The sequence below is a fragment of the Manis pentadactyla genome, chromosome 10, assembly GCF_030020395.1.
Source record: "Manis pentadactyla isolate mManPen7 chromosome 10, mManPen7.hap1, whole genome shotgun sequence".
In the NCBI taxonomy this organism is placed as follows: domain Eukaryota; kingdom Metazoa; phylum Chordata; class Mammalia; order Pholidota; family Manidae; genus Manis; species Manis pentadactyla.
This window is the reverse complement of record NC_080028.1, coordinates 62,600,688-62,615,110: the sequence shown is the minus strand read 5'-3', so window position 1 is coordinate 62,615,110 and position 14,423 is coordinate 62,600,688. Positions and strand designations below refer to the sequence as shown.

Here is a 14,423-nt window from a genome sequence, read left to right as displayed (position 1 = left end):
AAGTACTATTTTTCCTCAAGAACTTATAAGTGAGACTCATCTTGAGATTTTCTTTGTTTTTTATCTCAACGGTTAGAAACTTTACTGGGGGAGAGAGCATCCTGGAAGATGGTGGAATAGGAGGTTTCTGCTATCACTTCCTCCCATGTTCACACCAAGGCAAACACTACATATTATATAATTTACTCTGAAAATGACCTGAAGAATGGCAGAACAGATCTTGCACAATTAATGAGCTTTGAAAATCAGTGGGACTTAACTACGGGAGAGCAGAGCTGAGGGAGGCCAAGTCTCTCCTCTTGGAAGGCTGGTATGCTATGTCAGTCACTGAGACCCAGCACAGAAACAGTTGTTTGAAAAGCACCTGGGTTATGCCTGAAGGAAATATAATGACTAACTAGGGTGGGAATCTGCAGGAGCTTTCTTCAGGGAAGGTGGGTCTGGCAGGTGCCATCTTTCTTGTTCTGCCACAGCCCAGCTGGTCAGACACTTGGAGAACCAGTTTTGACATTCTCTATCTACTGTGCCAGCACCACTTGCCCTGTCCTGGCTTTCCTTTGCAGACTCACCCTAACCAACCCAGTCACTGTCTCAGGTGCCCCTCCAAAGCAACTCCTGCACCATTATACTCTGCAGAGAGCCTCAGTCAGGACTAACATCCCCCAAAGAGCAACTACCACCCCTCTATACCTGGTGACGAGCCTCAGCCAGGACTAGTGCCTTAACAGAGTGTTTCCCACCTGCAGAGGAGAGGGACTAGCCCCACCCACCAGCATGCGTGCAGTAGACACTAGCAGTAAAATCCAGGCTTCTCAGGCAGCAGCCCTGGGGATAAGCCCTTTCTCCCACTGTGCCCATAGTTGCTCAGCTAGCCTTTGCTGACAACAAGACTGAGGGCTGCCCCTGCCCATCAGTGTACCTGCAAAGGCTGTAACCAAGCCTTTCAGCCAGCAGCACCAGGAATGAGCATTACAAGCCAGTGTACCCACATTCTACCACCTGGCCAGTCATTGATGACAGCCATACAGAGAGCTAGCCCCACCCACCAGCCCAGCCACAACAGGAGGGTACACATATACCACACAGGGGACAGCCCTGGAGTGTCTGGTTCTGGTAGCCAGGAGGCATTGCCGTACTGGGCACCACATGATGCCTACTATAAAAGGCCATTACCTTCAAGACCAGGAGACAGAGTAGACTTACCTAATACATACAATAAACACAGTGATTCAGACAAAATGAGGAGACAAAGAAATAAGTTCCAAATGAAAGAAAAAGATAAAATGCCAGAAAAAGAGCTACATGAAATGGAGATAAGCAATATACCTGATAAATAGTTCAGAGTAATGGTCATAAAGATAGCAGACTAGAAAGAAAGTAGATTAACTCAGTGAGAACTTCAACAAAGAGATAGAATATATGGAAAAGAACCAGTCAGAACTGAAGAATACAGTACCTGAAATGAAAAATATAACTAAAGAAATCAAAAGCAGATTAGAGGATGAAGAAGAATAAATCAATGAAGACAGGGAAATGGAAAGCAACCAAGCTGAAACAGCAAAAAGTAAGCAATTTTTTTAAATGAAAAGTAATTAAAAGAGCTCTGCAACAACTTCAAGTGAAACAATATTTACATGATAGGGGTTGCATGAGAAGAGAAAGACAAAGGAACCAAAAACTTATTTGAAGAAAAAAATAGCTGAAAACTTCCCTAACCTGGGGAAGGAAACAGATATATAGGTCCAGGAAACACAGAAAGCCCCAGACAAGATGAACCTAAGAAGGTCCACACCAAGACACATCACAATTAAAATATGAAAGATTAAAGATAAAGAGAGAATCTTAAAAGCAGCAAGAGAAAAACAAACAGTTACATACAAGGGAAATCTCATAAGGATATTGGGTGATTTTTCAGTAGAAATTTTGTAGGCCAGAAGGGAGAAAGTGGCATGATATATTTAAAATACTCAACGGAAAAATCCTACAACCAAGAATACCCTACCCAGCAAGATTATCATTCAGAATTGAAGGAGAGATAAAGACTTTCCCAGTCAAACAAAGGTTAAAGGAGTTTGTCACTAAACATGCCATATAAGAAATGTTAAAGGAACTTCCTTAAGTGAAAAAGAAAAGGCCACAACTAGAAGAAATTATGAAAGGAAAAAAATTTCCCTGGTTAAAAACATACAGTAAAGATACTAGATCAATCACTTATAAAGCTAGTGTGAAGTTCAAAAGACAAAAGTAATAGAACCAATTATATACACAAAAATTAATCAAGGGATATACAAAATAAAGAGATGTAAATTTTGACATCATATGTGTAAAATATGGAAGGGGGAATAACAAAAAAGTAATGCTTTTAGAATGTGTTTGAACTTAAGCAGCCATCCACCTGATACAGACTACGATTTATATTGGATGCTGTGTATGAACCTCATGGTAACCACAAACCAAAAACCTATAAAAGATACACACAGAAAAAGAGAAGAACCCACACACTAAAGAAAATTATCAAATCAAGAGAGAAGAGAGCAAGAGAAGAAGAAAGGAACAGAGAGAAACTACAAAAACAACCAGAAAACAGTTTAAAAAATGGCAGTAAGTACATACCTATCAATAGTAAATACCTTAAATATAAATGGACTAAATGCTCTAATCAAAAGGCATGGAGGCAATGAATGGCTTAAAAAAAAAAAAGAACCAAGACTTATCTATGTGCTGCTTACAAAAGACTCACTTCAGACCTTAAAACACATACAGACTGAAAATGAAGGGATGGAAAAACATATTCCATGCAAATGGAAGTTAAAAAAGAAGGCTGAGTAACAATACTTACATCAGACAAAATGGACTTCAAAACAAATAATATAACAAGACAAAGAAGAGCATAACATAATGAAAAAGGGATCAATCCATCAGGATATAACAATTATAAATATCAATGCATCCAACATAGGAGCACCTAAATATGTAAAACAAATACTAACAGACATAAAGGGAGAAATTGACAGTAATACAATAATAGTAGGGTACTTTAACATCTCACTTACATCAATGGATTATCCAGATAGAAAATCAACAAGGAACAGTGACTTTGAATGACACATTAGACCAGGTGGACTTTACAGACATCTACAGAACAGTCCACCCAAAAGCAGCAGGATACACATTCTTCCCAAGTGCACACAGAATGTTTTCCAGGATAAATCACATGTTATGTCACAAAACAAGATTCAATAAATTTAAGAAGACTGAAGTCATATCAAGCATCTGTTCCAACCACACGGTGTGAAACTAGAAATCAATTGTAAGAAACACAAACATCTTGAGGCTAAACAGCTACTGAACAACCAATGGATCAACAAAGAAATCAAAGAGGAAATAAAAACCTATGCGGAGACAAACAGAAACAGAAACACAATGACTCAAAATCTTTCGGATGCAGTGAAAGCAATTCTAAGAGGAAAGTTTATAATAAAGGAATACCTCAAGATAGAAAAATCTCAGAAAAACAATCTAACCTTATACCTAAAGGAACTAGAAAAAAGAACAAAGTCCAAAGTTGGTAGTAGGAAAGAAATATTAAATATCAGAATGCAAATAAATGAAATAGAGATTTAAAAAGTAATACAAAACATCAATGAAACTAAGAGCTGGTTTTTTAAAAATGTGAACAAAATTGATAAACTTTTAGCCAGACTCATAAAGAAAAGAAAGAGGTCTCAAATAAAATCAGAAATGAAAGGGAAGTTACAACTGACACCCCAGAAATGCAAAGGATTATAAGAGAATTCTATGAAAAACTATATGCCAACAAACTAGACAACCTAGAAGAATAAATTCCTAAAAACATACATACTAAATTCATACCTAAGGAGTGAATTAGGAAGAAACAGAAAATCTGAACAGACTGAACAGATCCAAAAACTATAAGAATTGATGGAAGAAATTGAAGATAACACAAATAAATGGGAAGATACACCATGCTGATGGATTGGAAAAATTAATATTATTAAAATGTCCATATACTCAAAGCAGTATACAGATTCAGTGCAATCCTTACTAAAATACTAATGGCATTTTTCACAGAACTAACACAAATAATCCTAAAATCCTAAAAAAATCCTAGAGGCTTATTTCTCAGCCCCATTTATTGAAGAGACTTTTCTGGTTCTAAAGCCGTTCAGGCTGTGGCTCCAGTTATAAGATAAATAAGCAATGGGGATAAAAACTGCAGCATAGGGAGTGTAGTCAATAATATTGTAGTAACTTAGTTGTAATCACAGATGGTAACTTAACTTATTGTTGTGAGAATTTTGTAATGTATAGAAAGGTCCAATCACTATGTTGTACAACTTAGACTAATATTAAATTAATGATACAATAAAAAACTTTTAACAAACTCGTAAGATTTTATCAAATTCTTTTAATGGAGAAGGCAATTAAAACTACTATTAGTTTTGTTTTAAAAAATTGTATTTCACTTTTGCCTCCATTTTGTCAGTGATTCAGAGGAAACTTTTTCTTATGATCAAGCAGACAGAATATGTTTATGTTACTGAGTGCCCGTTATATACCAGGTAAAGTCTCTTCTCTATCTTATTATTCGTCCAAACATCTGAGAATGTAGGTATTATTGTACTCTCCAGCTAGATGGGAAAGTGGAGGCTAATAGATTAAGTAACTTGTCCAAAGTCTCAAGACTAATACATGATGGAGCTGAGATTTGAGTTGAGTTCTGTCTGACTCCAAAGTCCAGAGTCTCTGCCACTACATTTACCTGCTTCTGTACAAGATCTCCTGATTATAGGAATAATAATTAATAATAATAGCAGCTAACACTGAATTTATTTCATGGGCAGATGATTCTTAGTTTTTAAGGAAAATGAATCTGGGTTACAACAAGGTAAACATATATTTGCAAAAGTCTTCAAGCTATGTTCTTTTTCTTGGTTTCTGCCTTGCAGATCCTTTACCTCCTGCTAAGTTTGCAGTCAGCAAAGAGAAGACTACCTCAGCCAGCTTGCATGTTTGGTGGACTCCTTCTTCTGGAAAAGTCACCCAGTATGAGGTGCAGTTATTTGATGATAACCAAAAGATACAGAGGACCCACATTCAGAAAAGTACTTTGCGGAATGAATATACATTTTTTAACCTCACTGCTGGTAGTAATTACAATATTACCATCACAGCTATTTCTGGAAATAAACGTTCCTTTACAATTTATACCAATGGATCAACAGGTAAGACCTCTTTACAGATGATTGAGAATTTCATAGCCTATGCTTCTTTTGAAATTATATTAAATTCAAGAAATGGGAGTAATAATGTCCCTAGACCATAAATTAGATAGATAGATGATAGATAGATGATAGATAGATAGATAGATAATAGATAGATAATAGATAGATAGATAGATAGATAGATTAGATAGATAGATAGATAGATAGATTGATAGATAGATAGATAGATTAGATAGATAGATAGATAGATTAGATAGATAGATAGATAGATAGATAGATGATAGATAGATAGATAGATAGATAGATAGATAGATAGATGATAGATAGATAGATAGATAGATAGATAGATAGATAGATAGATAGATAGATGATAGATAGATAGAGACAGTGCAATGCAGTTGAAAAACTGGACTGAAAATAAGATGGTGTGGCTGTCCTGCAAGCTTGCTGGATGATTTTGAACAAATCATGGAATTTCTCTGGGACTGCAATTCTCTCCAAAACAAAATAAATGTTTCCTAATGGTCCTTTAACTTGCATCTTAAGCAACAGCATTTTCTGACTCAGTTCCTGAGTTTGTGCCATAAAACTGATTTCTCAAATGTTTTCCTCCTTTTTATATTCTTCTCAAAACATCAAGTAATGATGTTTCTTAAATATCCCTATCTTTGGAACAAGTCTTTACTTGCCCCTGAACATCCTGACATCGGTAACGTATTAGCATCCCTGTTTGTATAGTACTGTCTTACCATTCGCTCTCCCCTCATTTTCTCCCCTGCTTTAGTGCTCTTCCTATTTTTTTTATCTTCCATAGATCTTTCCTTTTCCCTTTCACTTTACTGTTGTGCCACATTGACAGAAAACCACCTTAATACCTATCAGGTCGGGAAGACAAGTAAACTATGATGTAGTTTTAGACTGTGAGCTTTGAAAAGAACATTAAAAACAGGTACCAGTGAAATGTCAAGAATTCTGTTTTCATTAGTTATTATACAAGTTAGATGTACAGAGAAGCGTAAGTGAATGTGTGATTCAAATTCAGTGTGTCTGTGTCTCTAAAAGGAAATTACAAATGACATGTTGGAAATGCATTTCATCCCACTAGTGCCATCCCCAGTGAAAGATATTGAAGTTTCATCAAAAACTAATTCTCTCCTGATTTCCTGGTCCCATGGCTCTGGGAACATGGAAAGATACCAGTTGATGCTAATGGATAAAGGGGTCCTAGTTCACGGCAGTGTCGTGAACAAATATGTTACTTCCTACACTTTTCACGGACTGACACCTGGTCACCTCTACAACTTCACCATCGTGACTGAGGCTGCAGGACTAAGAAGCTACAGATGGAAACCAGCTAGAACAAGTAAGTTCTCCTAGCTAGCTGAATGAGAATGAAGCTCAAAAAATGTTTAATAAACAAGGCTTATTTGAAACAGAAGGAACAAAAACAGACAGTAGACTCCTAAACACCGAGAAGGGACTAGTGGTTAACAAAGGGGAAGGGTTGGGAAGGGTGAGTAGGGGGGGAAAAGAGGATTAAGGGGCACTATACATCACAATCGCAACATACGTAGGTCACTGGGATGGTAGTACAGTACGGAGAAGTATGAAGAATATAATTAATGACTCTATAACATCTTAGTACATTGATAGACAGTGACCGCAATGCAGAGGGTGAGGGCTTGATAATATGGGTGAATGTTGAACCACTGTTTTTTGTATGTGAAACCATCATAAGATTGTATAAAAAATTTTTAATAAAGTTTTATTAATTTATTTAAATAACTGGTAATATAGGACAGATTGAAATTCATGTTACAGAAGGCCCTTAGTATGTATCCACTTTCCTACTTAGAAAAAGAGGGATTCCCTTTTATTCTAAAGTTTAGCCTTTGGCGACATTCTGAAGTAGCCAAAGTTAATAATGGATACAGTCTCAGCTTCTCGTTTTAGCATGCCAATCTCCTTGGTAAGGATTACTGCTTCCTTTTCTCTTAAACAGGAATCCACTGCCTTTCTAACATCATCACTCACAATGAACCCAGATTACTTTGCTCAGTCCTATGCAAAGTCCTTTCCTGTGAAACAGCCATTTCCCAAACTCTGTATCAAATGAAACGTCCTGGCACCCAGTACTACAGGAGCTGTTCTCACAGCCTAACATACCCAGATAACTGATCTGTGTAATTTTTAATGAATAACTCATATACTCATTCATTCATTTACTGCATGTAAACTATATGCTAGGCATTGTGGACATAACAGCAAGAGAGACCAAGTCTTTGTCCTCATGGAACTTACATTCCAGTGGCTTCTCGTGCTTCTGCAGGGTCTAACATGTTAATAAATCCCATCTCTTGGTAATGTATCTAATTCTAACAGAAATCTTAAAATATGTAGTTCTTTAGAAATTACTGTAGTGGGGAGAGTTCCTGGAATTATTGAAAGTTGGTGGGAAGGATATTTGGGAACATACCTCTCACAGTATCACACTTCAAAGATGTATAGACATTCCCAACAAAAATGTACCACATATCTTAAGAATTCTGTATGTATATCAAGAGTAAATTACACTTGTAACTGGCGTGCAATGTGCTGTGCCCATCCTTTTAACAAAACACTGTTAATTTATATGATGCCATTAGCGCGGCATAGGCAAGAGGCATGAAAAATATTCAACAAAGTCTTTTGTAATCATTTTCTTTTGACGAAACAATAACACAACTCTTAAGCTTTAACTTTATCACAAATTTAATATGAAAAATAAAGTCCCTTTAGCACACAAAATTTTGTGATGGCCTGTTAACCAATCTATGTAGTATGTACTAGCTACTTTTTTGTTGTTGTTGTTGTTGTTGTTGTTGTTGTGAGGGCATCTCTCATATTTATTGATCAAATGGTTGTTAACAACAAAAAAATTCTGTATAGGGGAGTCAATGCTCAATGCACAATCGTTAATCCACCCCAAGCCTAATTTTCGTCAGTCTCCAATCTTCTGAAGCATAACGAACAAGTTCTTACATGGAGAACAAATTCTTACATAGTGAATAAGTTACATGGTGAACAGTACAAGGGCAGTCATCACAGAAACTCTTGGTTTTGCTCATGCATTATGAACTATAAACAGTCAGTTCAAATATGAATACTCATTTGATTTTTATACTTGATTTATATGTGGATACCACATTTCTATCTTTATTATTATTATTTTTAATAAAATGCTGAAGGGGTAGGTAGATACGAGATAAAGGTAGAAAACATAATTTAGTGTTGTAAGAGAGCAAATGTAGATGATCAGGTGTGTGCCTGTAGACTATGTGTTAATCCAAGCTAGACAAGGGCAATAAAACATCCACGGATGCAGAAGATTTCTCTCAGAACAGGGGGAGTGAGGTTCTAAGCCTCACCTCTGTTGATCCCCAATTTCTCACCTGATGGCCCCCCTGCGACTGTGCCTGTCTTAGGTTGTTCCTCCCTTGAGGAATCTTACCCGTCTCTAGCTAACCAGTCATCTTCCGGGGCCATATAGGGAAATGTAAGTTGGTAAGTGAGAGAGAAGCCTTATTGTTTGAAAAGGTTAGGTTTTTACTTCTTTGCATATTTATGCCCTGTGGCTTCTATGCCCAGCATTTGTCTTGAGGAATCTTTACCACTTGGAAGAATTATAATACTTGGTAAATTTGATATGAGGCACGAATTCTATTTAAGGGTTGTAATTAGGAAGGAAGAAGAAAAGCTATAGAAGTAGCAGGCGGAAGAAAACATGGGAAGATTGATTATTTCTTTGACATATCTTCTTGTAGAGTAACTTCAGCATGTATAGGTTTTAAGCTACTACTTAAATTGTGCACACACATTAACATAATAGGAGTATAGTTACATAACCAAAGCATACCTGTAATTACCAGCCATCTCCAGTGAAACCAAGAAAACCAGTTAGGCACCTTAGGCATTTGTGAAAACTTATCTATGATATGGTGGATATTCTCCAACTGAACTTGAACAGTCTGAGAGAAATCAGACAAATTAAAACAACCCATTCCTGGGGAATGTTCATATCCCTTATGTTCTTTTAACAGTAAATGGTCTGTAGTTGTAAGATTTTGGAGCGCTACAATTTGCACTTCTCCTAATTCTTGGTTGAGTTCCAACAGTATAGATCCAGTCAAATTTGTTGTTTTACTGTATGCACAGGCCAGCTTAGATATCTCCTTCTTCATTCCCATGGCAAGTCCAGGAACTGGTGGGATGAGTGCATCTACAGCTGTAGCACTGCGTGGACCTTTGTTGGGGTTTTTTGATGATCATCTTCTGGCATGAGTCTTCCAGAGAGTGCTGATGTTGGAAGTTCTTTTTCATATCGTACCTTAGTTCATTTTCGGGGTAGCCCAATTAGGCTCTGATCCTCTGTATAAACACAAACAGACCCTTTGCCTACACTTTTATATGCCCTTTATACCCTTGTGTAGAACTCATTGGAGGTTACCACACAGGAATTTTTTTTTTTTTTGGTATCACTAATCTACACTTACATGATGAATATTATGTTTACTAGGCTCTCCCCTATACCAGGTCCCCCCTATAAACTCCTTTACAGTCACTGTCCATCAGCATAGCAAAATGTTGTAGAATCACTACTTGCCTTCTCTGTGTTGTACAGCCCTCCCCTTTCTCCTACCCCTCCATGCATGCTAATCTTAATACCCCCCTACTTCTCCCCCCCCTTATCCCTCCCTACCCACCCATCCTCCCGAGTCCCTTTCCCTTTGGTACCTGTTAGTCCATTCTTGAGTTCTGTGATTCTGCTGCTGTTTTGTTCCTTCAGTTTTTCCTTTGTTCTTATATTCCACAGATAAGTGAAATCATTTGGTATTTCTCTTTCTCCGCTTGGCTTGTTTCACTGAGCATAATACTCTCCAGCTCCATCCATGTTGCTGCAAATGGTAGGATTTGCCCTTTTCTTATGGCTGAGTAGTGTTCCATTGTGTATATGTACCACATCTTCTTTATCCATTCATCTATCGATGGACATTTAGGTTGCTTCCAATTCTTGGCTATTGTAAATAGTGCTGCGATAAACATAGGGGTGCATTGGTCTTTCTCAAACTTGATTGTTGCATTCTTAGGGTAAATTCCTAGGAGTGCAATTCCTGGGTCAAATGGTAAGTCTGTTTTGAGCATTTTGATGTACCTCCATACTGCTTTCCACAATGGTTGAACTAATTTACATTCCCACCAGCAGTGTAGGAGGGTTCCCCTTTCACCACAGCCTCGCCAACATTTGTTGTTGTTTGTCTTTTGGATGGCAGCCATCCTTACTGGTGTGAGGTGATACCTCATTGTAGTTTTAACTTGCATTTCTCTGATAATTAGCGATGTGGAGCATCTTTTCATGTGTCTGTTGGCCATCTGTATTTCTTTTTTGGAGAACTGTCTGTTCAGTTCCTCTGCCCATTTTTTAATTGGGTTATTTGTTTTTTGTTTGTTGAGGCGTGTGAGCTCTTTATATATTCTGGACGTCAAGCCTTTATCGGATGTGTCATTTTCAAATATATTCTCCCATACTGTAGGGTTCCTTTTTGTTCTATTGATGGTGTCTTTTGCTGTACAGAAGCTTTTCAGCTTAATATAGTCCCACTTGTTCATTTTTGCTGTTGTTTTCCTTGCCTGGGTAGATATGTTCAAGAAGAGGTCACTCATGTTTATGTCTAAGAGGTTTTTGCCTATGTTTTCTTCCAAGAGTTTAATGGTTTCATGACTTACATTCAGGTCTTTGATCCATTTTGAGTTTACTTTTGTATATGGGGTTAGACAATGGTCCAGTTTCATTCTCCTACATGTAGCTGTCCAGTTTTGCCAGCACCATCTGTTGAAGAGACTGTCATTTCGCCATTGTATGTCCATGGCTCCTTTATCAAATATTAATTGACCATATATGTCTGGGTTAATGTCTGGATTGTCTAGTCTGTTCCATTGGTCTGTGGCTCTGTTCTTGTGCCAGTACCAAATTGTCTTGATTACTATGGCTTTATAGTAGAGCTTGAAGTTGGGGAGTGCGATTCCCCCCTACTTTATTCTTCTTTCTCAGGATTGCTTTGGCTATTCGGGGTTTTTGGTGTTTCCATACGAATTTTTGAATTATTTGTTCCAGTTCATTGAAGAATGTTGCTGGTAGTTTCATAGGGATTGCATCAAATCTGTATATTGCTTTGGGCAAGATGACCATTTTGACGATATTAATTCTTCCTAGCCACGAGCATGGGATGAGTTTCCACCTGTTAGTGTCCCCTTTAATATCTCTTAAGAGTGACTTGTAGTTTTCAGAGTATAAGTCTTTCACTTCTTTGGTTAGGTTTATTCCTAGGTATTTTATTTTTTTTGATGCAATTGTGAATGGAGTTGTTTTCCTGATTTCTCTTTCTGTTGGTTCATTGTTAGTGTATAGGAAAGCCACAGATTTCTGTGTGTTGATTTTGTATCCTGCAACTTTGCTGTATTCCGATATCAGTTCTAGTAGTTCTGGGGTGGAGTCTTTAGGGTTTTTTATGTACAGTATCATGTCATCTGCAAATAGTGACAGTTTAACTTCTTCTTTACCAATCTGGATTCCTTGTATTTTTTTGTTTTGTCTGATTGCCGTGGCTAGGACCTCCAGTACTATGTTAAATAACAGTGGGGAGAGTGGGCATCCCTGTCTAGTTCCCAATCTCAGAGGAAAAGCTTTCAGCTTCTCGCTGTTCAATATAATGTTGGCTGTGGGTTTATGATATATGGCCTTTATTATGTTGAGGTACTTGCCCTCTATTCCCATTTTGCTGAGAGTTTTTATCATGAATGGATGTTGAACTTTGTCAAACGCTTTTTCAGCATCTATGGAGATGATCATGTGGTTTTTGTCTTTCTTTTTGTTGATGTGGTGGATGATGTTGATGGACCTTCGAATGTTGTACCATCCTTGCATCCCTGGGATGAATCCCACTTGGTCATGGTGTATGATCCTTTTTATGTATTTTTGAATTCGGTTTGCTAATATTTTGTTGAGTATTTTTGCATCGACATTCATCAGGGATATTGGTCTGTAGTTTTCTTTTTTGGTGGGGTCTTTGCCTGGTTTTGGTATTAGAGTGATGTTAGCTTCATAGCATGAGTTTGGGAGTATTCCCTCCTCCTCTATTTTTTGGAAAACTAATGAGAATGGGTATTATGTCTCCCCTTTATGTGTGATAAAATTCCGAGGTAAATCCATCTGGCCCGGGGGTTTTGTTCTTTGGTAGTTTTTTGATTACCGCTTTCATTTCGTTGCTGGTAATTGGTCTGTTTAGATTTTCTGTTTCTGTCTGGGTCAGTCTTGGAAGGTTGTATTTTTCTAGAAAGTTGTCCATTTCTCCTAGGTTTCCCAGCTTGTTAGCATATAGGTTTTCATAGTATTCTCTAATAATTCTTTGTATTTCTGTGGGATCCGTCGTGATTTTTCCTTTCTCGTTTCTGATACTGTTGATTTGTGTTGACTCTCTTTTCCTCTTAATAAGTCTGGCTAGAGGCTTATCTATTTTGTGTATTTTCGCAAAGAACCAGCTCTTGGTTTCATTGATTTTTGCTATTGTTTTATTCTTCTCAATTTTATTTATTTCTTCTCTAATCTTTATTATGTCCCTCCTTCTGCTGATCTTAGGCCTCATCTGTTCTTCTTTTTCCAATTTCGATAATTGTGACATTAGACCATTCATTTGGGATTGCTCTTCCTTTTTTAAATATGCTTGGATTGCTATATACTTTCCTCTTAAGACTGCTTTTGCTGTGTCCCACAGAAGTTGGGGCTAGTGTTGTTGTTGTCATTTGTTTCCATATATTGCTGGATCTCCATTTTGATTTGGTCATTGATCCATTGATTATTTAGGAGCGTGTTGTTAAGCCTCCGTGTGTTTGTGAGCCTTTTTGCTTTCTTTGTACAGTTTATTTCTAGTTTTATGCCTTTGTGGTCTGAAAAGTTGGTTGGTAGGATTTCAATCTTTTGGAATATACTGAGGCTCTTTTTGTGGCCTAGTATGTGGTCTATTCTGGAGAATGTTCCATGTGCACTTGAGAAGAATGTATATCCTGTTGCTTTTGGATGTAGAGTTCTGTAGGTGTCTATTAGGTCCATCTGCTCTACTGTGTTGTTCAGTGCTTCCGTGTCCTTACTTATTTTCTGCCCGGTGGATCTATCCTTTGGGGTAAGTGGTGTGTTGAAGTCTCCTAGAATGAATGCATTGCAGTCTATTTCACCCTTTAGTTCTGTTAGTATTTGTTTCACATATGCTGGGGCTCCTGTGTTGGGTGCATATATATTTAGAATGGTTTTATCCTCTTGTTGGACTGAGCCCTTTATCATTATGTAGTGTCCTTCTTTATCTCTTGTTACTTTCTTTGTTTTGAAGTCTATTTTGTCTGATATTAGTACTGCAACCCCTGCTTTCTTCTCGCTGTTGTTTGCCTGAAATATGTTTTTCCATCCCTTGACTTTTAGTCTGTACATGTCTTTGGGTTTGAGGTGAGTTTCTTGTAAGCAGCATATAGATGGGACTTGCTTTTTTATCCATTCTATTACTCTGTGTCTTTTGATTGGTGCATTCAGTCCATTAACATTTAGGGTGACTATTGAAAGATATGTACTTATTGCCATTGCAGGCTTTAAATTCGTGGTTACCAAAGGTTCAAGGTTAGCCTGTTTAGTATCTTACTGCCTAACTTAGCTTGCTTATTGAGCTGTTATATACACTGTCTGGAGATTCTTTTCTTCTCTCCCTTCTTATTCCTCCTCCTCCATTCTTCATATGTTGGGTGTTTTGTTCTGTGCTCTTCCTAGGTGTGCTCCCATCTAGAGCAGTCCCTGTAAGATGTCCTGTAGAGGTGGTTTGTGGGAAGCAAATTCCCTCAGCTTTTGTTTGTCTGGGAATTGTTTAATCCCACCATCATATTTGAATGTTAGTCGTGCTGGATACAGTATCCTTGGTTCAAGGCCCTTCTGTTTCATTGCATTAAGTATGTCATGCCATTCTCTTCTGGCCTGTAGGGTTTCTGTCGAGAAGTCTGATGTTAGTCTGATGGGTTTTCCTTTATAGGTGACCTTTTTCTCTCTAGCTGCCTTTAAAACTCTTTCCTTGTCCTTGATCTTTGCCATTTTAATTATTATGTGTC

At 37.5% G+C, this 14,423-nt stretch overlaps 1 protein-coding gene across 4 annotated transcripts in view; it reads left to right on the top strand.

Annotated features, from left to right (window-relative positions):
• The window catches only part of PTPRB (protein tyrosine phosphatase receptor type B), a 122,908-nt gene that overhangs the window by 35,752 nt on the left and 72,733 nt on the right, over positions 1–14,423 (top strand). For all 4 annotated transcript variants that reach the window (XM_036917636.2, XM_036917635.2, XM_036917634.2 and 1 more), the window contains 2 exons: positions 4,971–5,246; positions 6,352–6,609. In XM_036917636.2, the coding sequence (XP_036773531.2) occupies positions 4,971–5,246; positions 6,352–6,609 (534 nt within the window). The remainder of the gene's footprint in view (positions 1–4,970; positions 5,247–6,351; positions 6,610–14,423) is intronic.